Here is a 27,477-nt window from a genome sequence, read left to right on the forward strand (position 1 = left end):
AGTTGTGGAGCTGTATATAGTATAATAAAGTAGATCTTTTATATAAGACTACTGAGTTGTCTGGTGTCTTGGGTGAAGATACAAGAGCCAGCTGGATCCTGAAGAAGTGTGAAGACTTCTGTGGAAGCAAGAGTGAGAAGGCTTGGAGAGTTTGTCAGGGTCTTCAGCCTATTCTCTGTAACTCTGCTGCTTTAGAGCAACGCTTTAACCACTGGCCAAAACTGGTCAGCGCCGGTGTGTAACAAGGTGGTGAGTTCGAGCTAGAGGTGAAGAGCTACAACTCCCATCATCCCTGACATGGCGAACACACATTATTCGGCTGGTGTGGTTCTCCAATCTGCACTGGCCTCACTTTGCGTCAATACGCATTGGCCGATGCGCATTGGCCGATCCAGAAGGCCGCCCAGGTGTGGATGAATGATACGTTATGACGTGAAATCGGATCGGCAAAGTGTATTGAGAGAGCACGAATGTGGATGCCCAATGCGATATGATTTGAAATTGCATTGGCCAATGCGAATTGACGCTCAAGAAGCCCCCGTGTGGTAAGGTCCACTGCCATCCAGCCACTTTACTTTGACACAATGCTGCATGAGAGACCCTTCTTCACCTCCATGATTCCCAAAGGGAGGCAGGGTGGCATATCAACTTCTTTCTGGGCATTGACATCATTCTATCTATGACTCATCTGGAGAGGAAATAAAATAATCACTTCTTAAAACTTGGTCCCAGATTCCTGCTGGGAGGAAGGAGTTTGCCTGGGTGCCCTGTGGTGGATGATGATTTCAGACCTTCACAATCACTTGTTTTTCAAACAAAAGAAATGCAGCTGAAATAATATTTCAAAAAAACACCCTGCTTTCTGGTCCCATTTTTACCAAGGAAAATATAGCTACTGAGCAGGCTGGCATGCCTCTTCCTTCGGATATGTGCCAACAAGAAAAGGATGGCCGTGTCTTTGTCTTGGAAGCCATTCAATTGGTTACTTTAATATGCTCTTCCTAAAATGCTGGATGCTTCATCCTTCAATGTCTTGCTCCACAGCATCTCAGCACTCTGTCCCTCTTTGCAGCTGGCATTTATGGTTAAAGGAAACAGTTATGAGATCAGTATGCAAAGGGATCTTGTAGCACAGACTTGGTCTGCTTCCTCAGGTGCATGGAATGAAGCATTGCCCAGGAAGGACTTTTGGAATCAAGGACTACAAAGTCCTTGAACAACTGCAAAACAAAACTACAAAGGAAGATGGGAAAGAGAAATAGCAAAATTGGAACATATCCACAAACTCCAATCCATCATCAGTGGACTGGACAAAGACAATGGCTTCCTGGCACACAACACATAACACTGGTTAACACCCCAATCTCACAAGGACACTCCTGTTCATCCCATCTCTTTTCTGGTTCACAGTCTGCAGACACCTCTTTCCAAAACTCCTTCCACCATTCAGATGGCCATGCGCCCTCCACAGCTTTAGGCAAGCTCATTCACACTGCCTTTGTCCCCCAATGACCATAGTTTAAACTGACCTTGTCTCCTCATCCCCATCCCCATAAGTGATGCATTTCTATGGCTATTCATACTATCTGATAATAAGGGTCCTTCCTGAGCAACACTTCATGCATCTGAGGAAGTAGATAAAGTCTACAAAAGCTTATGCTACAACTTCTTTTGCTCAGTTAGTCTCAAAGGTGCTATAAGGTCTCTTTGCATATGGATATTCCAGACTAACAGAGCTGTGCCTCTGAGTTATGAGATTGTATGCCTAATGTAAAACAACTTGTAACTAACAAGATGCCTGCCATCATTTTGAAAGGGAACATGAACATTTCTGAGCCTATGGACAGAAGGTGAGCAGCCTGAGCTGCTGCTGGAGAGGTGCATTTCTCCAACTCATGTGCATTGAGAGTAATGGGATAAAACAGGTACGTACTTTGGCTGTGAGCTGCCTCAGATCCCATAATGATAAGCAAGCAAGCAAACCAACTGTTAGTTGTTATCTGAATTTATTTGGAATAACACACAAAGACACCACACATATAATACAGAGAAGGATACACAATATAAATGCTTATTGCTAGCACAGGTGTCCTCCAAAGGAATGCAACAGGGGAGAACAAAGGAAACAAAAGTTTTCCTTTTGCAAGGAATATGGGGGAGATCCTAAGAAAACCAAGTTTTTAAAGCATTAAGACAAAAGAAATTCTCTGACATGACACTACAGTAGGAGGGCATGACATTCATGTTGCACAGCTCAGGAATTTACATAACTTTTAAACTTTTTTTGCTTGCAAATATGCCAAGGAAAAAGGAACAGCTTGGATTATGCATCTGGCAAAGGGGAGAGAAAAGAAATAAAAGGAAATAAAGAGGGGTGACATAAATATAAATGGGGAGATGGGAAGCAGCGAAGGGGGAGTCATAGTATAAGGAAAGGAAAACTGAGGGGGAAAACCCCAGAGGTTGAGATGGAGGTTTTTTTGGCCCAAAGGGAACCAATCCATAAGGCCCCCAAGCCCCACTGAAAGCAATGCACTCTTGAGCCTCTCTCCATTGTTTCAATGAGCTTCATGAAAGATAACTTTCCAGTGGAAATGGGACCAGGAGAAGGAGAGGCAGTTTGTCTGGAGTGTGCCTTAAACACTTGCCAACATTCCTCTGGGAAGCAGATGGGCATTTTTATTCAATGCAAAATGCTCACATGCAGCTCAAGATTGCAGAAAGAGAGCTGCACATATGGCATTGTTGCACACATGTTCTGCATATGAGATGTGTGTGCTCATGGAATATGCATCTGGCTGTGCATTTGGTTGCACATTTTGGAGTGCATTCAGTGGCACAGTCCTGCCATTTTACACAATTGACATCTAAGTCCACATGTGGAGATGTATGCTACAGAACTCTCATCTGGGATATGGGTTAGAGTTAGGATCCTATTGGTAGGCCTAACTGGAGTAGATGCATTGAATCAATTGTTCACTGGCAAGTCAACAGTTAAGTCACATTCATGTGTTCAATGTGTCTCACGTAGTTGGGACTATCAACTAGATTCAGGCCTTTGTTTCAAGGACCAAACTATCTTAAGATGGCCATGGTGGGAAGCCAAGGAGGTTGGTTGTTGAACCAGGTGGACTCTGGAGCAGAGGGACCTGTTCTGGGAGCCTTGGCCCCAAATCTCTCTCGGCCAACGGAAGCCTCACCCGGATGCATGCTGGTTCACAGCCCTTCAGCCGAAATGTGGGAAGACATTTGCTGACTTCAGAGTTTAGCATTTCTGACACAAGGAGTCATTTGAGGAGATTTTGTTTTAATAATAAAAAAACATAATGATGCTTTAACAAACACGAACAGCTGAGTACACACAGCTGTCCTTCAAAAATCCAAACAAAACCCATGACCGCCTGCTCAAAAATGCAACTTTTGCATTTGGGACTTAAAGTGCTCCTGGATGCAACCTTAGGGAAGGCACTGTGCCTTCTTGAATTGCATCCAGAAACTTGCAAACATTTAGTGATTGCAAGCATTTCATGGTGCTCTGCTGGGGTCAAGGTGTCTTATTTGCTCCCTGGTTAAACTGGGCAAGGTTTTGTCAGAGGTTGGATTTGTTCAGGTGGAATAGGGGATATTTGAGAGGCAAACTACCTGTTACAGTTGGATATAGCATTTTAAAAGAATGCAAAGTCTCTGCTTTTCATCCAGGGAACAGGGATGGAATCTCACAAGCTCAGCCTAGGCTGAATAAAAAAACAAACAAATACCAAATGGACTTTTAAGGAAATAAAAAAACCAGCTGTATATTTAATTTAGCCAATAATCACTTTCACTTGGGTATAAAGGCCAAGTTAGGACTAGAGAGAGAGAGAGAACCAGTTTCCCAGTCAGCCATGTAGTTTAATGAGGGATCTGCTAGGATCTTTCTCCTTTTCTCCTCCTGATCTACCACTCAGGGTCGTTGTGATAAGAAGATAGCAAAGGGACTTTGCACCTTGCCCAGAGTTCAATGGAAAAAAGAGAAGGTTAAAAACAGAGGAAGAATAACTGTGACCCACACCTTTGGTGGAAACCCCTTCTGGAGACAAAGCAAAGTTACACATACAGTTGCCCTGTCCTCAGGTGTACCCCAGTATGTTCCCATGCATTGTTTCCATGCATTGTGCGCGTGCATGCGTACATACACTTTACAAAAACACTGTATGCAGTAGATCTCAGGTTCAGCTCATGTGTCATCTCCTTTTCACTTAGTAGAAAAGACCCTTTTCTATGTCCAAACCATTGAGAGCCATTGCAGCCAGTAAGAGGAGATCAGACTGGACTTCATTGGATGGACAAATTCTTTGGACTTGGTGTGTTTTCTACACAGAAGTGGCTTCCAGTCCAAAAATGCCACAATGCTGTCTCTGGGAAATTCAGCTGCAGGGCACAGTTGACTGGTATGAATCAGGCAGCTCTCCAAATGGGGCTGGAATGCAACTCCCAGAAGCCTTAGCCAGCCCAACCAGTAGGGAGGGATGCTGAGCATTGAAGTCCAGCCACATCTGGAGAAGGACCGCCACTGGCTCCATTTCTACCCTAGGATTACGGCAGATGCTTCTTTCACCAGAATGTTTCTGCTGCCGCCATTAGTTGCAACTCAGATCCCAAAGAGAGATCTGGGATGCAGCTGAAGAGGATCAGGATGCTCCGTACACATTTCCCCCACAGTCCTCCTTTCCCTAGGACAACACATGGCCAAAGCTACTCTACTCCCATGTCATGCAGCTGCTGCCTTCCTGCAAAGGTAAGTACACCTTTAACACAGAAATGCTCTTTTTCATTTTTTGTGTGTGAAGCTCAACCAATGAGTTGTTTCATTTCTAAATGTCTGAAAGAGAAGCTGTTTCCTCACAAACATACAAATTTCTGCCACAGAAGGAAACTCAAAATTGCATGGTTGCAGGATTTAGTCCCCCCCCTCCCCAAGTTTCTCTGAAATAAGGAGGGCTAGTAACTTGCTTTGTAGGAAAAGAGAGTAGAAAGTGTTTCAGGACTCCATTATGCTTTCAAGACCCAGTGGCCCAGATGCCCAAGTTGGGTGGCCGTACCCAGTCCTTTTTAGCCGATGCCTTGCATTTCTGGAATGTGGTTCACACCTGGTTTTTGCTGTGCTTGAGTCATATTGCAGAGCTCACTCTCGAATAAAGCAAACTGAAGCTGTCCTGGTGCAAAAAGCCATTCAAGGTGTGTGTGTGTGGGGGGGGGGGGGTGTTCTTTCTTTTCCAGCAAAAGTCTCTGAGGGTATGCGTACACATGTGTCTATGCATGTTATGAGCTGAGCATTTCTGAAATGGTTTCCTGCAGGCATTGTTTGTGGCCAGCAAGTTGAACTCAGGACCTAGTTGCAATGATATTTTTAAAAAAACCAAAAACATAACCCCAAAAGCTCAGTGTCACTTGTTAAAAATTCCTGAGTGCCAGTCCCCTTGAAGGAATGAGGCGGGTCCTACAGCCCTTTCCAGCTCTCCTTACGAGTTTTTCTGAGGAATCTTTATCGTCACCGTCTTCACCTCTGAATATTCGCGCAGTCCGCACTCTCCCCTAGAGAAGGAATAAAAGCGTGGGAGAATGAAAGCCATGATTCACTGACTTCCTTCCACAGAATTACTAGGTTCCTTGGTCATCCTCCAAGAGAGAGCTGGCTGGTCCTGTCACAAGGAGGACAGATTTGGGGAGACACCAAAGGAAATGGAGAACGGAAGGACTCCTTCAACCTAGGTAGTTAAAGCACTTTGATCCTCCTACTTGAGCTGCCAGGGCTTCATGTTGTGGAATCCTGGGATGTGTAGCTTCACAAGGTATTTTGAATCCTCTGCCAACTTTAGTACCTCCCCAAGCCATAAAACCCAAGATTCCACATAATGCAGCCATGGTGGTTAAAGTGGTATCAAAGTGCTACTGGGGGAAAGTGAAAAATGGCGGAGCCTCCAAACTTGCTGGTCAGGAACCCCCAACTGGTGGAGTGACCACCAGTTAGTGGCCAGGTCTCTCTGTGTGTTTGGGGCCACAAGTCCACTCTGGGTGCCATTCTGAACGACAAAGGAGTAGTCCAGGGCACTGAACCCATTTTGGCAGACAAGGATCTTTTCCTTGGAGATGCCTTTAAAGTTTGGACTGAAACCCAGGATGGATTGAGGCCCCATCCACTCCCAGACATGGGATCCCCTGGAGCATCAGAAAGACCCCCACACTTACATTTCTCTCCCGTTGCCAGACATTTTGAAACCCCCAAAGGGACTCTGAGCATTTAAAGCGTTGTAACAGTTTATCCTGCCAGAGAAAGAAAAAAGAGTTCAAACATCTCCAGGTTGTGACTCATCTCCATTGCAAAACCAGAGGGACGAGCACCGATTTGCTGCATCCAGACTCTGTGAGGGCCTCACCAGACAGTTCCAGCTTGCATGGCGGAGGAGACAGTCAAGGCCTTGTTGAGGTCATTGGTGAAGACAGCAGCCACCAGCCCAAAGTTGGAATTGTTGGCCCGTTCAATCACCTCCTCCATGGTCTTAAACCGCAAGATCCCCTGGACCGGCCCAAAGATCTACAGCAGAACGGCATCAAAAACACAACCAAAAGACATGGGGAGTTTATTTTCAACTAAGTGTACGGAGGAGACATGGCAGGTTGCTTTTCTTATTCCTGGGAGGCCTCAACAACAGTTGTGGTCTTAATATTTCTTCGTGCTTAATTATAATTTAGTACACTTCAGGGAGATAATTCCTGAATAGGCTCAGGTTTGCTGAGAATGGAATGGACTGCCTTGGAGAGTGGGGGATTCTCTCTCTCTCTTTTGGAGGTCTTTAAACTGAAGTTGAGTGGGGAATTTTCAGGAGTGCTTTAGCTGGATATTGTTTCATGGCAGAATGGGGTTGAAATAGATGGCACTTATGATATCTTGCAATGCTAAGATTCTGTGACTTTAAGGCTGTATCCACATTGGAGAAATAACCTGGTTTGGTACCGCTTTAACTGCCCAGGCTCAAGGCTATGGAATTCTGGGAATTGGAGTTTGTTGTGGGCCCAGAGCGGAGCTAAAGGAAGGAAGGCCCCACAACATACTCCAAATCCCAGAATTCCATAGCCTTGAGCCAGGGCAGTTAAAGCGGTGCCAAACCAGTGTGGATGCAGTCTAAATAAGCTTGTGTTGGGCACTGGGTACAGCACTTTGGACAGTCTAGAAAGACTCCTGCCTTTGCTAGCCTTGGTGGACCAAGGCTCAGTCCCACTTGTAAGCAGCTTCTTCCGTTCCATCCTGAAAAGTCATCTCCCTCAGTAACAAAGATCTCCAGGGACCTTCTGAGATACCAGGAAAAAAGGGAATCCTGTCTGAAACCCTGGAGAGCCATGGCTGCCAGTCAGAGCAGGCAGCAATAGCTAAGAGAGACCTCCTTCCAGGTCTGATTTGCTACCAAGGCCCTCCTACGTACCTCTTCCTTGGCAATGCGCATGTCATCCGTCACATTGGAGAAGACAGTCGGTTCAATGAAGAAGCCCTTCCGGCCCAGGCCTTTGCCACCACACTCCAGACGGGCGCCTTCTGAAATCCCGTTCTGGATCAGCTCCAGGATCCTGTTGTATTGTTTCTTGTCAATCTCAAAAGGGAGACAGAGGAGGAGGAAAGATGATACAGGGTGAGACTCTCCTGAAAGGAGATCACAAGTGGCTCATTCAAAGCTTGGAAGTGTTCTCTTTTATGACTACAAGGCCTGGAATCCCTGGGGGACACTAGGCCTTGCAATCCTAAAAGGTAGCTTTCCAGGCACTTGCGCTATTGGCAGTGGTCTTATATATTGATCTGGGTAGCACAAATGCCCAACTCCTACCAGTGAGTCCCAACTAGATTCAGCGGTTGAATGGTGAGTCAGTATATAGGTAAATTCTACTGGTTCAACAGACCTGCTTTAAAGGACAAATGGATTTCAGGCAAAATGTCTTTTACCAGTTTCTCATTCTGAGACTTTTAACTTTGTCTGTATTGGGTCTCTGCTCCAACACTTCTGGAGCTCCTTCCCCTGAATTCTTAGGATAGAATCCAACTGGCAGAGTAGATCCATGGAACAGTTGAGTTTGAGCCACTAAATTGAATTGAACTGCCCCACTGAACAGCAGACTCAATGAACTATAGGATAGAGAAAAACCTTTGACTAAGAGTGACTTACATGCTAGGGATGTAATTCTTTTCAAAATTGGTTCTTGAAGGAAGCAATGGGTGATTTTAGCAAATTTCTTCCCATTGTGAGAAAAGCTTCAAGATCTATGCAGTTTTTGAAGGCTGGACTTAGTTCTGGACTTAAACTGTACAAAATTCACACAAGACTTTTGTGTGCGTGCAATAAACAGCATTTTATGCAGAGAAATATCGTTTGCTGCATAGAAAATTCTGTTTTCAAAAGCCCATGTACAAATTTTGCACAGAGTACGTCCTAATCTGCCAGGATTCTCATCAGTCCTCAGTTCAAGAAACCTATTTTTTTAAATGCTTTTGGAGAAATATTTTTGAATATTTTTCCATTCCTTCTGTGAGTTGACTCACTCTTCAACAGCAGATTCAATGGGTCTACTCTAGCTAGGATGGCCCAGCAGAGGTGCAGTCCCTGGGTGTACCCTGGGTGCAAGGGACTGATGCATGCTAGAGCTGCAGACGGTGGAGTTTGGATCAGGACAAGTGTCTTTAGGATCAAGGCACCAACACCGGCATGCCAGTCTTTTACCTGTGGCCCTTGCTCCGTGGTGGGGTCAAATGGGCTGCCCACCACCCTCCTTTTGGCCCGTTCAATGCTCCTCTGGACAAACTCATCGTAGATCGGCTCCTCCACGTAGATCCGTGAGCCAGCGGTGCAGCACTGGCCTTGGTTGAAGAAGACCCCCTGATGGGCCTGCTCCACCGCATAGTCCACTGTGAAGACCAAGGACGCAGCTTTTTCACACATGTCACATGTAAAGCTTTGTGCCCACATCACACACACAGAGAGACAAGATTCCAGGCTGCAAATAATGCCACACAACTTCGAAGCAAGAACAGCAGCAGAAAGCAAACAATACATCCCCCCCCCCCCCAAGATTTCAAGGGATCAAACCACCCCAACACATGTGCTGTTTGTCTTTGGTGCCATGGCTGGGGATGATTCATGTTCTTTTATGTAGGGATTCCTGTAAGAATGGTGCAGAGATCAAAAAGATTTTTAAAGGACCCCCAGGAGGGCCAAAAGGAAAACCAAAGGCACACTGCAGGAGGGAATTAATATCCACTAGGACAATAATGAATTCATTCATATTTGGGCCTGTGCAATTGGGGCTGCGTGGAGTTACAAAACCACAAGCACAACACCCAGGACAGACTGTAGTACAGATGCAAAGCCAGTAGCTGACAAACGAATAGCTTTTGTCCTGTTGTTGGGGTTCTTGTTATTTTGTGCTAGTGCATGGTTTTAAAGAGAGGATGCTTCCCAGCCCTTTGGCTCTCTGGATGACAACTCCCATCAACTTTGGCCAGCACAGCCTCCTGGCAGGAAAGATGGGAGTTGTAGTCCAGCACCATCTTCAGGTCATTGGTTGCTCAGACATCCCTTCCAGTGCCATCCCATCACCAACCCCTTGGCTGTTGTCCAAAAATGTCTGCCAAGTAAAAAGCATAGGACTGGCATCCTGTGGGTGACTACTTATGCACCCTGACAGAACCAGTCTGGTATTTTTATCCAATGCAGAATGGCCATATTCAATTCAAGGTTGCAGAACAGGAGTTGCGTATGTGGTGCCACAGTGGCTTAATGTGCACTGCACATCAGTGTGGGCTGCACAGTGCATACTGACACTCAATGCAAAATTTCTACTGTTGTGCATTGGGCATGCAGATGGGAAGGCATACATGGCATTGCAGTTTCACTAAGTGAGGGCACTGTAGATTTCCATGAGCATAAAGTTACACATTGCCTCCCCAAGGTGCTTTATACCCTTTCACACTAAACAGTTATAGCACTGTGATTCCACTTCATCTGCCATGGCAACATACTATAGGCTCCTAGGGTTTGCACTTTGGGGAGTAATACTTAGAATTATTTTCCAGAGAGGTCGTCAGAGTACAAAACCAGGATTTCACCAGTGGATGAAGTGGAATCATATTGCTATAACTGTGGCATATGGATGGATCTTTCATGTTTAAGACACCACATGACTCTTTGCTGTTTTTGACACAACAGACTATTTCTGTAACACCCAACCAACTCCTTCCCTGCCCTCTCTAACTTACGTATTTCAAGAAATCTGAGTGTAACTAGCTCCCCATCTAGAATTCAACTCCCACCCCCAAAATGTAGGACAAGGAGAAAAACCAGCGGAGGCGGACTTACAATCAGCATCTGCAAATATAATATTCGGGCTCTTTCCCCCCAGTTCCAGAGTCACTCTCTTCAAGTTACTTTTCCCGGCTGCTTCTTGGATCAGTTTCCCCACCTGAAATGACAAAAGGGAAAGGTAGCATACAGGTGGAGTGTGATCTCATGGTGGGGAATAAATACATCATCCAATAAATACATTGTCAGTGAACAGCAGATCAAGCCTCAACTCTCCCTAGAAGCCAAGATGACTAAACTGCTGTACTTTGGACATACTATAAGACAGTACTCCCTAGAAAAGACAGTAATGCTTGGGAAGGAAGAAGGCATTAGGAAAAGAGGAAGACTGTAGGCCAGACGGACGGCTGGCTGGCGTGAGTCTTCAAGACCAGAGCAGGAGTGTGGATGTTTGTTTGGATGCTTGTAATTTATAAGTAAAAACTGTTTTGATAGCAAAAAGCAACAAGGGAGAAAGTCAACACATAGGTAAATTTCATTAATGCAGTGGGTCTACTTGAACTGAAAGAAACAACAAGCTTTAGATTTTTGGAGCCTGGTTCATTTTTGGTGTTTCCCAGAATGACATGGCAGGACGATATTGGGATCCATGCAGCACTGGCTAAGACCCCTGGCCTAATACTTAGATGGGCCTGGCTTTGTCTCTTGAATTAGCATTCCTCAGTTAAAGCATCTTATTTAGTTTTCCTTCCTGTGTGAGTCTACAAAGTGAGGCAAACACTGCAGAGAGCAAAGGCTGGCAGAGCAATTTCTTGGGAGTTGCTCACTTTGGGCGGATGGATTAGAAAGGGAGGCATGATGCTTTCTTTCTTTCTTTCTTTCTTTCTTTCTTTCTTTCTTATCTCTCTGCCTCTTTCTCATCCCACCTCTTGGCTCTTTTGGAGACAGATGGCTGAGCAGCCTAGCAAGGAAGCGGCCAGAGAGAAAACATCTCCCCTGTATACACTGGAGCCAGGAGGAATCTTCCTTGGCAAAGGAAGCCTCCACTCCCCATTCCCCATCTGAAGAGGCCGGCCAGGCCAGGATCAGGTCAGCCCTCTCTGGGCCACCGGTTTCGGGGAGGAGGAGGAGGAGGAGGAGAGTCCTTGGCACCCGGCCCAGCTTAATGAAAGCAATCCCTTATGCTCAGGCACCAGAAAGACCTCTGGAGAAAGATGTCATTTCTCATGATCTATCTGGCCCTCAGGCAGCTGGCACTGTGTAGGGGTCCGATTGCTGGACGAAGGTGACTGGCAGACTAGGGCTTGCACTCCTACTCAGCCATAAAAACCCACTGAGCGACTTTGGGTGGGTCACACTCTCTCAGCCTCAGAGGGAAGCATTATCCTTGGAATAAATCTCACCAAGGTTGCGAGAGAGGTCACCCTGGACCGGATCCTTCCATAAACCCCACTCCTGGCCTGGTCTCCTTTGGAAGAAGAAGTAGCAGGGCAACGGGGGTAAGGCAGCTGTGAGAGGCAAACATTTGCTTGGCACGGATCCATTATGGAGACTCCCAACCGTTTGCTTTGATTCTCTTGCCAGTATCTTGTTGACCAGGGATGAGCTCATACTTCACTCAAGTTTGAAAAATACTCTCTCTCACCCAGCCAGGCAGAGAGAAAACACATTCCCAAGATAATCAGACAAGCCCCGTTGGCTTGGCTTTTATTGCCAAGGGATTCTGGAAAACATCTTGTAGCAAAACCTTTTTACTAAACCTCCTCCACCATCATCATCATCTTTTCCGTCTCTTTTGTCTTTGATTTTGCCGTCCCCTTAGGTAGCCACGTCTTCAGTTCAAATTTTCTCTTCCCTGACCATAGTTAATGACTGACATAGGATGCTCTGTATATCAGTTTGGACATGAAAGTCCCATAGGAGTTTGATGTCACTGTTTTCAACAACTTTTCCAGGCTTAGGTTTGGAAATTAAGTTATGGTTATGAAATAGCGGGAGCTGCGAAAGGGAGATTCAAGGCCTCTGGGAAAAGGTGTTTCCAGGGTTGGAGACTAGGGTTCAAACCACTGCTCAAGTGTATAAAAACCCACTCGGTGGCCTTGGGCTAGTCACACTCTCTCAGCCCCAATGGCAATTCTGTGTTAATGCTCAATTCTTGCATGGTTTCAATTGTATTAATCTTTTAAATCATCAGCTGCTTTGAGACCCATGGGGGGCAGTGGGATACTACTACTACTACTAGTAATAATAATAATAATAATAATAATAATAATAATAGGCTGAGTGCAAAATCCCAGGATTCCATGCATCAGAATTTGGGAACCTGGTGTGGTGGCAGTGATGCAAAGTGAGCATCTGTCTTCCACTTTTGCTGCAGATGCTTCAGAGACTCCTCATCTGTGAGCCTCCAGAGAGAGGAAGCATCCATGCATCTTCCATCTTGGCCTCTTCTTCTCCCCAGAAAGGCTCCAAGGCCGGCTGGCCATTTTGCACAGCTGCTGTCCTTAATGAGCCGTGGTGGGAAAAGAAAATGGTAGGGGGGAGATGGTGGTGCGGAGAAGTGATCCATGACAAGAGAGCATTCAGATAAGAAGGCAGGCCTGCCCTTGGGGCCTGGGAAAAGCACTGCTGGGCTCCCACCTGTGAGAGGTGAGCCATGGATGGACACTAGATGCTGGAAGATGGTCACATCAAAGACCCTACAGAGATCCGACAGATGGTTCTCTCTGCCCCAGTGTCACCCTTGGTCCTTTATATCCTGGCTTAGAGGATTGCAAATACATCTCTAGGGATAAGAGAAGGCTCCACGGACCCAAGCAACTCCACTTGGTACTTTGGAGTCTGGAAAATGTTGGCCCATCAAGTGCACACAGTCATCTTGGAAGTGGTTTGCCACTGGCATCCTTTGAGGCTGAGAGAGTATGACTTGCCCTGGATCACCCATATCCAGGTTGGATTAAATATCAAACCAGCAAAAACCAGTTGCAGGGGTGTGCGTGTGTACATCTGCCCTGTTTTTTATTTTGTGCTGCAAAGAGCTGTCCAAAGTGCTGATTTGATTCAGGAGTGCAGGCCCTGGGGGCGGGGGGGGGGGGGTGAAGGTGGCAGTTTATTTCACAACATGCCAGATGTCAGCATTTGAGCTGACCAGTCCAGCACTGGAGCAAAAATATACTCAAACTTTTATAGGTCAGTCTTAGATCAGCCATGTCCTGTTGGCTTGAACTTGACAAACACTGCCAGCCTCTCTCTTGCCTGCTCACTTTTCTTCCAATTTGCTGAATGGTCACTTGATAAGCCAGGTTTGTTGTTGTTCTTGTATGCCTGCAAGTCATTTCCCACTTTGTTGTTGTGTGCCTTTAAGTCATTCCCAATTTATGGCAATCCTATTATGGGGTTTTCTTGAGACGTTTCTTTAGTTGGGATTTGCCATTGCCTTCCTCTGAGGCTGAGAGAGTGTGACTTGCCTAAGGCCACCCAATGGGTTTCCGTGGCTCAGTAGGGATTTGAACCCTAGTCTCCAGAGTTGTAGTTCACTACTCAAAACACTGCACCACACTGGGTCCCTGCAATCTGGAATGAAAGTCCACTAACAGTCGGAAATCCGCTCTCTGGGATGAGTGGATGAAGGATGAGTGAGAGGAATGGAGGCAGAGGAAACAAGCCTTTTTCTCCTCCCTTGGCCACAAGGAAGCCCCCAGCAAGACTGTTGTAAAAGATTTAACTACAGCGTTGACTCACTTGTACAGGAATTGTACTGTATGGGAAGTAAAATTATAGAAAAGGAAGAAACTCCAATATGGAACAGTTTATACTCACATTGCACTTATGTGTTCCAGCTGTTCCCACTTTAGGGTCTTAGTGAATTTAGGTTTTGGGGTTTTTGTTTCTGTTTTTTCATTTCTGAAAAGTCTCTGCAACGCTTTTCACTTCCTATTAGTAAGGCTCTTAAAGGCAGGTATTGAGTCAGGACAAAAATCTGCTACATTTTGAGTTTAAATGCCTATTAAAAAACGAAAGCCCTCCAGAATGATGCGCAAAATTTGTTTTGGCTACAAGAGACATCTCTGAAACCAAATCCATCTGTGCTTTTCCTCTTGCAGTCAGGAACGCATCCTGCGTGAGAGTCGACTGAACAAAAACAAAGACCGCATATGCTTATAAAACATGGCAAAGGCAACTCGCTGCATGGGAAGAACTGGCTCACAATGAGGGAGAGCCTTTACCCGCAACCTGGAGAACTCAGATGGCTCTGACTATTACCCCTGTCATCCCCAAGTGGCAGAGTGATGGGTTGTCTAGTCCAACAACCCTGGAAGGTGCCCAGTCATGGAAGCAACGCTACAGAATTTGGTGATGTTGCTGTGAATGGGTTGCAACCAAAGGCCAGCTTCTCTTGGGGAAACAAGAAGGAGCCATTGTGGGCAGGGGATCTGGTGGGTTGTTGAAGGTGGATCACAACTGAAGGCAAGTAGATCAAGACCAGAGGACATCCTTCCAGGTGGACAGCTGTCCTGTGGAAATGCTGTGGAAATTTCCAACAAATGTGCACAGAGCACAAGTCAGCTATCCTTTTCCGTGACGTTTGTGCAGGAGAAAGTTTGGGCAGATTGTTCCCTGGCTTAAGTTACTGGGGGAGCCATGACATTCGCCTCATCCAGCCAGAGCTTGGAAAAGTTCCTTTTTCTCAAATAGCAGCTCTTAGAATCATAGCATATGCTCCCAACCCTGGGCTGGCTTTTCACAGAATCATAGAAACACAGAGTTGGAAGGGATACCAAGGATCATCCAGTCCAATCCACTTCTGCCAGAAAATCTAAAGCATCCCTGAGAGGGGTCCTCCCAATCTCTCTCTTTAAAAGCCTCCTATGAAAGAGAGGCCATCACCTCTCAGTGGAATCTGTTCCTCTGTCAAATAAATGGCACTTTCTCCTTGCCCAACCTCATACCAAATTCCCCTCTTGGTCCCCCTGGTCAGCCCCAAGATCCTGCAGTGTAGAACACACTGACCTCAGTAGATCCAGTGAAAGCCACTTTGTCTATCCCCATGTGAGAGGCGATGGCTGCACCGGTGGTGGGTCCGAATCCTGGCAAAATGTTCACCACTCCAGGTGGGAATCCCGCCTGTGGCAACACAGAGAAACACAAGTTAAAAAGAAGGCAAGGCGGGGAGCAGGGAGGGGTATAGCTGTCGGTGGGAGACAAATTAGGGCATTGACCCCCAGACAGGAATTCTGCCCCTCCATAAAACATCCCTGCATTCTCCCAATTTCTAGCACTACAGAGGGGGAGCCATGGGAAACAGTCTACACTTCATGTTCCCTGAGTCACTTTGCCCACCGCACCTTTTCAGGCATGCCTAGACTCTATCTTTAAATGCTCCACCATAAATTTGGGGACTAAAAGAAATTTGCATTGTGGGGAGATTCTTTTTTTTTTTTTTGGAGGAAGCACCATCCCACTCCCCGAAGGTCCATCCCTGGCTTTGCCAGCTAAGTTCCCAGCCACTGTTGGGGCTGCATTGGTCAGTGGAGCTGACCTCCTTGATCAGGGCCCCCATGTAGAGAGCGGTCAGCGGGGTCTGCTCCGCTGGCTTGATCACCACAGTGTTGCCGCAGCAAAGGGCTGGCGCGATCTTCCAGGCAAACATCAGCAAGGGAAAGTTCCACTGCGGAGAGAAAGAATAAAACCAGAAGCCTCAATGTTGCTGTGACAAGGGCTGTTATTCAACAACCAAGAATCCTGTGCTACCCATATGGAGTGTAAGAGCCTCAGTGGTGGCCCTGTTGGATGTCCCACCGCCCCAAGAGACTGGGTTGATGGGCAGCTGTGCCAGGGCCTTCTCTGTGGTGGCATCCTGAGGGCAGGACTTCCTCCAAAGTCCAGCTGGCTCAGTCCCTCTGGAGCATTGGGTGGGCAGAGAAGACCCTTCCATACAGCCTTTGGTCCTTATAGGATCAGGGGTGGCTGCTTGGCTGTTTTAATGGTCTGTGGTGTAGGAACTCTTTTAAAATAATGTTTAACATCTGTTTTTCATCTGTGTATTTAATGTTTAAACATTTGTACTCATTGGACATCTCCCCAGAGGCCCTGGTGGGTTGACAGGTGAGAGATAAAATAAAATAGAAAGATAAATCAGTTTAATTTGGCACCAGGTTTTGTAGACATTAATGTCTGCCAAACATAACTCAGTCATCTTTAAATTGCCCAAAAGACTCGTTGCTGTTTGTGCCACAACAGACCAGCGTGGTTCAAGGTTGTGGAGGCAGAGTTGCACATGCAGTGCTCTTGCATGTGTGCACTGCACACATGGAAGCACATTGCACAGACAGATCTGCTTTGCACATTAGGCACATGCAAACAAGCAAGCGCATTGGTTCAAGCAACCTCACAGTTCAATACAGCATTGCAAGAGGCATTGCAGAACTGCTTTGTAGCTCCATAAGTGTAAAGTTGTGGTCTGTTTCCTTGAAGTAGGGCCTTGGCCCAAATGTGCATGTCTATGGGACCTGTATTGTCAGCTGGAGATGCAAATGAGAAGGCTTAGCAGTGCTGATTGTAATTGGTCTTCAGATCGCTCCTATAACCTTGTTGGCTTCTTCGCTTCCTTGCAAGCACTCCCTTGAAAAATCTGGTGACAAGTTTGGCATTTTGAGTAGCCAAGGAAATACTTTTTAATCCCTCTTCAGGTGGTTTTGCAGGAACTCCTCCTTGCTGCCCTTCTCTCAGCTGGGAGAGGGCTTTTCTGTCTTGGAACTGAAGGCTTTCAAGGAAAGGGCTTTTCAGAGGGTGCTGGGCTGTTCTAATTGTACTGTTTTTCAACTGCTTTTAAAATGATGTGCCTTAAATTGTTCTGATATCGTTAATAATTCAACTGTTGGGTTTTTGAATGTTTTGAACTATATGGTATTTATTTTAGTTGGCAGGCCCCCTGGAGTCCTTGGCTTGGGGAAATAGTAATAATAGCAACAGTGGTAACTGGTAGATATAAAGCTCTGGAGGGGTAGTGGGTGGTGGCAGTGGCAGAGGAACCCTGGCACAGTCCTCTGCTGAAGGTTAGAGGACTGTACCAGGGGCAATCTCTGGAGGGGGCACTGCCCAGCAGGCTTCCCAAAGCCACCTTTGCTCAATGGAAGAAGCACCCCCAAATGCACATTCTGGAGTATGGCACCTTATTAAGAAAGAGAGAGAGAAACAACAAAGAGATGCCAGGCACAACTATCACCCCATCCATCCAAGAGCAGAGTGCCTCATGCATTTTGGAATGCTAAAAACAAACCCCAGGATCCTGTTGGTGTTTAGCACATGCCTAAACTCCCTTATGGAAGCAGCTGGACAATTTTGTCCGATGCAGAACGTCTGTGCTCAGTTCAAGCTTACCAAAGGTGAGTTGCTCCTGTGTTGCCATAATGCACGTGCATCACACCTTGAGCATGGTACATGCAAAGGCACATGGGGAAATGCAGGTGCAATTGTGCATTGCACATTGTGTATTCAGGTGCACATGAACATTTAAATGCACATTTAGGCGGGTTACAGACTGCCAGAAAGTACGTGACGAGCGTGTACTAGGGTTAGGAAGGGGTGGTGCTTCCGCACCCCCCTAACCCTAGTACATGCTCCGCACGCACAAAATGGCACCAGCTGTTCCACACGGGCGCCGCCATGATTACGTCACAACCGCGCCGCCTCCACATGAGGCGGCGCAGTTGTGACGTATTGAGGCCGCGCCACGGCGCATAGTGTGCCTTTTCTCCGGCCCCGGAAGGAGCGTGATTTCTGCGCTCCTTCCTCGGAGTGTCCGGGAGACGCATGGTGTGGCAGCTGCAGCTCCCGGACGCTGCAAGTGGCGGCGGTGGGAGAGCGCCGCTTCTCGGCGGTATGTAACCTGCCTTAGTTTTCCAACATTGCAATTCTCTAACACATCCCACTGCACAACTGTCACATAATGCCATAAGCATGCCAACTCTTTGATGGAGGATACAGGACATATTCTCCTTGCCCCCAATTCCTCCATTATTTCCTCCGCAAGCATTAACACAGGGGTTTTTTTCCATTGCTTTGCTCTATTTTTTAACAATATGCCCTTAAAACTCATGCAATTCAGCCTTGGGAGGGGGCCTGGTCAAGATACGCCACGAAGGGTGTTCTGGCTTCACTCTCATGGTCCCCCACCACCACCATTGCCTACAAGTCTCCCATAATGAAAAACACACGTGTTGAAGCCTGGTCTCTCCCCGCACCCACCATTTCAAGAGAGACAACTCCAATGAAAATAAATACAAGGTGCGAGTGAAGACACTCACAGGAATGATCTGTCCACACACGCCGATGGGCTCATGCCTTGTAAAGGTGAAATAATCTCCGTCTGAAAGAGAGAAGAAGCCTGGTTACTCTCAGAGGCACTTTGGGTGATCCAACTGGCACAAGAACAACAAGGGCCAAAAAGTCAGGGAGGGGGAAAGGATGGATGGAAAGAAAGAAGAGAAAGAGGAGGAGGAGGAAGGGGAGGGAAAAAAGAGGGAAAGAGAGAGGTTGGGAGGAAAAGGCAAAGAGGGGGATGGGAGAAGGAGCAGAGGAAGGAAAAGGAGGAAGAAGGAAGAGGAAGAAGAAGAGACGAGGAGGAAGAGGAGGAAAGAGAGGAAGAGAAAACAATGATCAGTGGAAGGAAGGAAGGAAGGAAGGAAGGAAGGAAGGAAGGAAGGAAGGCATAACGGCGCAGGCAGTAGGAATCAAAATGCAGCACCCATGAAGTAAATCTGGTGTCAGAAGGTGAGGCCTGCCTGCTTTGCCCCTTTGCCCACTCTGAGCCCTGGCAAAAGTGCCACCGCCATCCAAAGGTACTACCAGGATTCTGGCCATGGGATTTACCTGAAGCCCAGCCAATGGAGCTCTGCTTGCTTTTAGAAGGAAGCCTCTGGTTTACAAAACCTCTGCTGACCTTTCCTGCCACATTGCCCTCTCTGATAGCCACCAGTGTGTCTTCTACCTGGCATGAGACTCTCCATGATGGCTCCAGCCCCTATCCAGAGCAGACATGGCCCTGGGCCTGCTCCCTAGGGTGGGATGCTTTGCCCTTTTTGGCAACTGCCTGTCTTTCAGGGGAAAGAAAGATCTGCCCAGCATGGCTACCTGTTTGGTCAAGACTTCTGTATGGACAGCTAGCACAGCCCAGAGGTGTTTCCAGAAATAGCCATTGATTTTGCTTTTTTCAGGAAGAAGCCCCTTCCCCTGGCCATCATGGGTGGGCTTGAGGGACTGGCAAGCATTCCAAGCAAGAGGGAAGCCCTCCACGCACCCACTGACCCACCCACTGGCTCACCCTCCCCAGAGGGAGCAGCTGGGCTCCACTAGTGTGGGGAGTGATGTTCCCAAGACATGAGAGGGAGACTCATAAAGATACGGGCTGGTTATCAGGGAAAGGGGAGAAGAGGAAGGAAACAGAGAAGGCCCAGATAAGGGGGGAGCCAGGAAAGAGGAGAAGGAGAGAGATGGGGCTGGGGGGCCTTATGGGGCCGGTTGGCTAATGAGGAAAAGGCCTCGACCAGACAAAAAGAAAACAGAACCTGGACGGGGCTGGGCTTGGCCTTTTGGATGGCTGGGCAATAAATTCTCCCCTTTGGCATCTAGGAAGAGGGACGGGGAGGTGGCACTGGCATGCCTGACCCAGTTTGCTTGGACTCAGGGGCAGAACTAGATTTTGCAAACTCCAAAGGGGCCTAAATCTGTGGCAGTCTCTTGGTGGGATTGGGAAACCCAAGTTTTGGTCCTTGGCACAGCAAAAAGGGGGAAGTACATCTTCATAAGTAGCCCTATGTCTGTGGGAAACACAATTGAGCACTTTCACAGTCTCCATATTCAGCAAGGGGGCTGTGGCAGTGTTACTACATAAGGGAGTCAGAAATGTGACCATTGTGCATTAGCTCTGGTGCACAACAGGTCCTGGTACACATTGGGCATTTCCAGTGCACATCTGGGCCGTGGCTATTCAACACCTTTATCAATGACTTGGATGAAAGAATTGGGGGCATACTCATCAAATTTGCAGATGACACCAAATTAGGAGGAATAGCTAATATTCCAGAGGACAGGATCAAAATTCAGAATGACCTGAATAGACTAGAAAGCTGGGCCAAAGCTAACAAAATGAAATTCAACACGGAGAAATGTAAGGTACTGTACTTAAGGTGGAAAAATGAAATGCACAGATATAGGATTATAGGGGACACCTCGCTGAATGAAACTACATGTGAAAGGGATCTAAGAGTCCAAGTTGACCACAAGTTGAACATGAGTCAACAGTGTTATGCTGCAGCCAACAAGGCCAATGTGATTTTAGGCTGCATCAATAGAAGTATAGTGTCTAGAAGATTAAGGGAAGTAATAGTGCCACTCTATTCTGCTCTGGTCAGGCCCCACCTGGAATGCTGGACATCACAATTCAGAAAGGACATTGAGAAACTGGAGCATGTCCAAAGGATGGCGAGTAAAATGGTGAAGGGTCTGGAAAACATGAAGCCCTATGAGGAACGACTTAGTGAGCTGGGGATGTTTAGCCTGGAGAAGAAAAGGTTAAGAGGTGATATAATAGCCCTGTTTAAATATTTGAAGGGATGTCATGTTGAGGAGGGAGCAAGCTTGTTTTGTGCTGCTCCAGAGAAGAGGACCTGGAACAATGGATGCAAGCTACAGGAAAAGAGATTCCACCTCAACATTAGGAGGAACTTCCCGACAGTAAGGGCTGTTCGACAGTAGAACACACTCCTTCCTTAGAGTGTAATGGAGTCTCCTTCCTTAGAGGTCTTCAAACCGAAGCTGGATGGCCATCTGTAAGGGATGCTTTGACTGAGATTTCCTGCATGGCAGGGGGGTTGGACTGGATGGCTCTTGTGGTCTCTTCCAACTCTACGATTCTATGATTCTATGGCTAGGGGGTGCCAGTATGCACCAGTATATTTGCACCAGGACACTGGCTAGGGAGGGGTGATGCACATCTGTGGAGCCCAATGCACATTGAGACACTTTTTGCTGATGCCCTAATAACCGATATTTGCAATTCACTAGGAAAAGGAGGGTTTCCTTCATGCCCTGCTATGCAGCTAGGCATTCATAAAGTCACGCAACATAGACCATGATATAGAACTGTGGTCACTGCTGATTAAAACAATAATAATCTTGTGGAATATTTTCCCCCACTTTCTTAGAAAAGAAAGTTTCCCAGATGATGCAGGCCACAATGGCCGCAGGAAAAGTGATTTTCTTGTCATCTGGAGAGCAAAGCAATTCTCTCTGCAGGACTTTAGGAACTGTTCAATGCAGAGAGACTCCTTCAGAGTCTTTTTCTCTCACAATGGGGAGGAAACCACTTTCCTCATACGCATCCTCACAAGTGAGCATGAAAAAGTCCAGGATTTATATCCTAAGTGCAGGATTTTATCCCAAATTTTCCAGGCACTTTCCAAAGTGCTGAAGTGATGGGAGGTGGAGATACAGTTTAGCATTGTGGAAAGCGCCTGTAAATCTAGAATAAAACCCAGGGTGCATTTAAATTACTGCTATGTGGGAAATGAGCTTGGATAAGTTACTTCTACAAGACAAGCTGTCAAGGGAATTCTGGGAATTCAAAAAAGGAAGAAAGAAAGAAAAACAACCTTGCCAAGGCCTGTGGAGGAAGGGAAGGAAGGAAAAGAAGGAACCTTGTGCCTGAAGTCCTTCCCTCTGGAGATCCTGAACTGAACCTGGGACCTTCTCCTTGCAAAGCATCGTCGCTTCTGACCAGGTGCGCTGCGCCTCCCAAATGCACCATCAACCTCTATTGGGAGAGTGAGGATGGCATCACATTCTCTAAAATGTACTGGCCACTGGATTTACATTTTTATTTTTAAATAGTCTGACTGTCAATATTTTGATCCCCTTTGCATGACTGGCTTCATGAGATTTGGATCACGGCCACAACCTGTCTCTCTTCTTTATGGCAATGCTTCACTCCTGTGTAAAGGGGACATAAACAGAGAAGCCAAACCCTGTCCCTGCCAATTCATTTGATTAAGGACAAACTGCATCTCTCCATTTTCCACACATATTTCCAAACCAGACCAGCCTGCAGCTGGACTCCTGAAGAGCTCCTCTTTTTTGCTTTTTTGGCCTCTTCTTCCCAGAGTATTTCATTCTGCAATTAAAGTAGAATTTTACAGGGCACCTCAGTTGGGATCTCCTTTCAGGAAGGGTTTCATGCAGACAATGGAGATTAGTCAGAAGGGCAAATGGGCCTCAACTCCCTTCTCTGCTTGTCCAAGGAGCACTATAAACCCAGCCTTTGCCATGCTGGAATAACCAAAGTTTGACACGAACCTACGCTTCATTTAAACATTGATCTTTCCGGCACTGGAAGTCCCCTTGTCCTGCATTCAGAAAACTGAACAGGCTGCTTTCAAAGTTTTATAGTTTTACTGCTTCCAAACAAACCACAGAAACCTCCAGCCCTGAAACCAATCCTGCTTTGAAGCAGAGCGCAGATGCTTGGGGCTCTTTGTGGTTCTCCTCCTGATCCCTTATGGCTTCCATGTGGACACAGTGAAAAGGTCCACAGGTTTGACCCAGAAACAATAGAAGCGACATCTAGAGTTCATCTCCCCCTTTGGAAATGGCTACCTTAAGGCTGCCTACGTTTCCTAGTCCTGGGGAGGGATTTCTCTCAGTCCTCCCATCGCATTCCCAGATGTATATTCAGTGAGGAGATGGGAGACAGGGCCTTCTTGGTCACTGCTCCCAGGCTATGGGATGCCTTCCCAAATACCTTTTTCTTAGAGGCAGGCATTCCACTGTTAACTGGCTGTTACAAGAGGCTCTTTTAAAAGGGAGGGAGTGACTCTATTTTCAACTTTTCTTCTTTTTGTGGGTGCTGTTAATCACCATCAGGTCAACTTTGACTTATGGTGGTCTTATGAATGAAAGGCCTCTAAGAGCTCAGCTCATCCACAATCCCCCAGCCACTACACTGAGGGTGATTGTCAGGTTTTAAAAGTTGGGCAATTATGTAAAAGCAACTTTTCCCAGCCCTAATGCAGACAGACAGCTTGAGCCAAAAAGGTGGATCCACCCTGATCTCCCACCTGCCATGAAGGCCATCATAACTGTACCAAGGAAGTCCATCAAGCTTTCCGTTTGGATATGCCTGCCCTCACCAGATGCTCTGCCCCTGAGCTTGGAAGTTCTGCAACCACTGGTTGCAGAGATGTCCAATTCTACGATAAATAAAATGCCAGGAAGGAAAATGAGGACGGGAAGACAGAGGAGACAAGTGTCACGGGGATTTGACTCACCCACAGGGATGGTAGTCCCATGGATCTTGTCGGCCCAGCCAGCATAGTAGCGCAAGGTCTTGATGACACCCTGGAGGTCGACGTAGAAAGCTTGCAGGAAGGGCTTCCCACTGTTGAGCGATTCCAGGGTCTGCGGGAGAAGAGCAGACAGAAGGAAATGCCGGCACCACCGCAACCGCATTGGGAATGCCCACGGAAGAGGTGCCACTGGGGACCCACCACTCCCAGGACACGATCCAAGGCAGGAGTTCCACTTCTACACAGTTTTCTCCCAAGGCTTGAATGTTCCAACATATTCCAGAGCAGCAGAGAAATGTACACCACAGTGATAATAACGCTAATGATAAGGATGATGACCACCACCAGGAGCACAAGTAATGCCACTGTGTGTTCTTCTACACAGGAAAATCCTCCAGAACATTTTCAGGCCCTTGAATACAGGGTCTGCTCGAGTGCAGCAAAAATGGAAGTGCTATTGTGTAATAGTGCCTCAAAGCAGATTGTAACTGGGTTCTGGACCATTCGGAACTGGGTTCCTAACCCTAACCGTATGGTCTGGATGTTTGGTTCCTCAAACAGCCAAGGGCAGATTCCTTTCATTGCCTGCATCTGTACTGCAGAAATAATCTGGTTTGACACCACTTTAACTGCCATAGCTCAGTCTATGGAATTCTGGGAATTGTAAGTTGCTGTGGCACCAGAGCAGCCAAGAGGACTCCTGTGGAATGCTGGGAGATATCTGCAAGCTTGCAGCCCACTCTCCAGTTTGTTGACTGCCTTCCAATAAAGAAGGCTCTTCTCCTGCAAGGCTCCCGAGCCTTTGCTCCAGAAGCCAAGGGAGCTTTTTTCAGGTGACAGAAACCCATGCAACTTGAACGCTGATACACAAAGTCTCATTCCTGGGATTTGGCTGGGGGAGGAGGGAAAAACAGGTCCTCAGATCCTCTTAAGGAACCTCATAAAAATTTCCTTGGGGATCACTTAAATCTTTTTAAAGAGGCACTACTATCTACCCGTCAATAGTTCGGAGGATGCATGAAATACATCTGTGAAAGCAGGTATCAGGCACATAGGGAGGTGGGCTATAAATCCCACGGATGTACAGAAGGGCAACGCCATATTTCCCCCCATATTTTCCTTCCTTCCTTCCTTCCTTCCTTCCTTCCTTCCTTCCTTCCTTCCCTCCCTCCCTGCCCCTGGTTGGAGTCGAAGGCACTGCTCTGTTCAATAAAGAATTTGGCACAAGCACTGCAAAATTCAACGACAGAGAGAGGGGGAGAGAGAAAGAGGACTTGATTTGCTCAGTCGGTCCCCTTCTCCCCCTTCTCCCCGTGGCGATTTTACAGCCTGCGCTGGTGGTAAGATGATTTAAGTGTTGACAAAGCTGGAATTAAGATGTTTGCCGGCTTAGTTCGAAGCACTTGACATGTGGAAAAGACCATTAAGAGTGCCACCGTGTCCAGAGAGAGCCTGGCCACATGTGCTCTGCTGCAGCAGTGCGCCTGGACCGGGGATGACATTGCTCCCTTTCGCATGCAGAGGAGAGCAGGAGCATGCACCCAAGGGAAATGGATCCTGAAACTCTTGGGCTTTTTGACCCCAGTTCAGACATTGCAATTGTCTCGGTAAGGTGGACAAGGACACCTCCAATGTGCCAATGTTTCTGCACTGGGGCATGATGACTAGTATTTCTGTAACTGGGTAACAGCCAGTATTGAAAAGTGGTGGCAGATGTTGTTTTTAATCCAAACAACCCTCAACCTACCACTCTACACAACTCAACTGGGTTATCTTACTTACAGCAGCCTTTCCTCCTTCTACAAATTGTGTGTGTGTGTGTGTGTGTGTGTGTATCTACAAGTCCCCTGTCAACTTATGACGGCCCAACAAATTTCATAGGATTTTGTTAGGCAAGGAATACTCAGAGATGTTTTCTCATGGCCTTCACCTGAAACAGAGCCATCCACCACCACCCTCCATATTCTTGGTGATCCCCCAGCCACGTATTGACCAGGCCTGACCCTGCTTAGCATTCAAGCTCAGAAAGGATCTGGTGCCTTCAAGAGTTTTTCGACTTGCAAGTGCCTTTGAATCATCTGTTGACTTAGGGCAACCCCAGGAATTTCAGAGGGGCAAATAAAGGAATAACCAAGAAGAAGCTTGTCATTGCCTTTCTCCAAAATATTTCCTGCGATATCTGCCCTTCCTTGATGGTCCCCCACCCAAAGGCTAACCAGGCCTGACTGTGCTGAGCTTCCAAGATCAAATGGGATCTGATCTTTTAAGGAATCATGCCTAGTAGAGAAGCCAGTGAGAACTAGTGTAGTGTAATGGTTTGAATGTTGGACTATGACTCTGGTGACCAGGGTTTGGTTCCTCGCTCAGACACAAAACCCACTGGGTGACCCTTGGCAAGTCACATGCTCTCAGCCTCAGGGGAAGACAATGGCAAACCTCTTCTGAATAACAAATCTTGTCAAGAAAATATTTATTTATTTATTTATTTCCAGGATTTATATCCTGCCATTCTCCCACAATGGACCCATGATAGAGTCTCTTTAGGGTCTTCATAAGTCAGAAACAACTTCAAGGCACACAACAATAAAAAAGAGAACAACAGGGAACATGCATGGACACACAGACAGACGGACACACAGCTGCCTTCAACCCTAGCACCATGAACCCAGCACAACTTACAGCCAGGAGAGCGCGGTCTCTTTCAACCAGGTCAGCCAGTTTATCCAGGAGGCATCCCCTCTCTGAGGCATCCATCCTTCTCCACACGGAGCCCAGAGAAAAGGCCAGGCGAGCGGCCCTCACAGCTTTGTCTATATCCGGCTGGAAAAACAGAGAAGGTCAAAGGAAGGAGCATCACCATCTTTGGGCTGGGAAGGGCATGCCATAGAATCAATTTTACCCATGATAGAAAATGGTGGGAATGGATGGGTGACACCTGGACTGACAACAGCACACGTGAAAAGGATCTAGGGGTCTTGGTGGACCCCAGATGAAGCAAATGACAATTGTGTGTTGCAGCAGCCAAAAAAGCCAGTGCAATTCAGGACTGCATCAGTAGGAGTTCCACGTCCAGATCAAGAGAAGGAGTTGTACCACTCTGTTCTGTTTTTGTCAGACCTTACCAAGTGTCCATTTATCAGAGTTCAGGAAGGATATGGACAAGTTGGAGCATGTCCAGAAGGTGGATAAGATGATCAAGGGGCTGGAAAAAAGCAAGCCACATGAGAAATGGCTTAGGGAGCTAGGGATGTTTAGCCTGGAAACGATATCTGAAGAAGTGTCACATATAAGATGAAGCAACCTTGTTTTCTGCTGCTCCAGAAGTTGGGACACAAAGTAATGGATTTTTGTGCAAGAAAAGAGATTCCACCAAAACATTAGGAAAAACATACTGATTTATTTATTTATTTATGGTATTTATACCCCACCCTTCAGCCCTAAAGGCTCTCAGATCAGGAGTGGAATGGACTTCCTTAGAAGGTGATCAAGTCTTTAAGCAGATGCTAGATGGGCATCTTTCAGGAGGGCTGCTGAAGCAGTGCACCTGGACTCCTGCATGGAGGAAGGGGTTGCCCTTGGGGTCCCTTCCTATTCTGTCTCCAGGGAACAGGAGGGCCAAAATACAATCACCTTACCTTGTCGGCCTCCTGCACCTCGCAGATCTGTTCTCCCACAGCCGGGTTGTAGACGGGGAAGGTTTTCCCACTCTCTGAGTTCTGCCATTCATTGTTGATAAAAATCTGGGAAAGTGAGGAGAGAGAAAATATTAAAAACATTGGGCAAGGGGCATTTCTGAACTAGGTGCAGTAGATGTT

At 46.9% G+C, this 27,477-nt stretch overlaps 1 protein-coding gene across 1 annotated transcript in view; it reads right to left on the minus strand.

Annotated features, from left to right (window-relative positions):
- Positions 1–2,010: 2,010 nt before the first annotated feature.
- Positions 2,011–27,477, minus strand: part of LOC149307094 (retinal dehydrogenase 2-like) — a 55,177-nt gene continuing 29,710 nt past the window's right edge. The window contains exons 2-13 of the mRNA XM_089538082.1: positions 27,298–27,402; positions 26,342–26,482; positions 23,645–23,774; positions 18,629–18,690; positions 15,862–15,990; positions 15,333–15,446; positions 10,380–10,482; positions 8,745–8,929; positions 7,461–7,625; positions 6,417–6,574; positions 6,229–6,303; positions 2,011–5,574 (exon numbers count right to left, since the gene is read on the minus strand). Of these exons, the coding sequence (XP_089394208.1) occupies positions 5,502–5,574; positions 6,229–6,303; positions 6,417–6,574; positions 7,461–7,625; positions 8,745–8,929; positions 10,380–10,482; positions 15,333–15,446; positions 15,862–15,990; positions 18,629–18,690; positions 23,645–23,774; positions 26,342–26,482; positions 27,298–27,402 (1,440 nt within the window). The 3' untranslated portion in view covers positions 2,011–5,501. The remainder of the gene's footprint in view (positions 5,575–6,228; positions 6,304–6,416; positions 6,575–7,460; positions 7,626–8,744; positions 8,930–10,379; positions 10,483–15,332; positions 15,447–15,861; positions 15,991–18,628; positions 18,691–23,644; positions 23,775–26,341; positions 26,483–27,297; positions 27,403–27,477) is intronic.

The sequence above is a fragment of the Sceloporus occidentalis genome, unplaced genomic scaffold, assembly GCF_023333645.1.
Source record: "Sceloporus occidentalis isolate IW3139 unplaced genomic scaffold, rSceOcc1.0.p SCAF_9, whole genome shotgun sequence".
Lineage (NCBI taxonomy): Eukaryota > Metazoa > Chordata > Lepidosauria > Squamata > Phrynosomatidae > Sceloporus > Sceloporus occidentalis.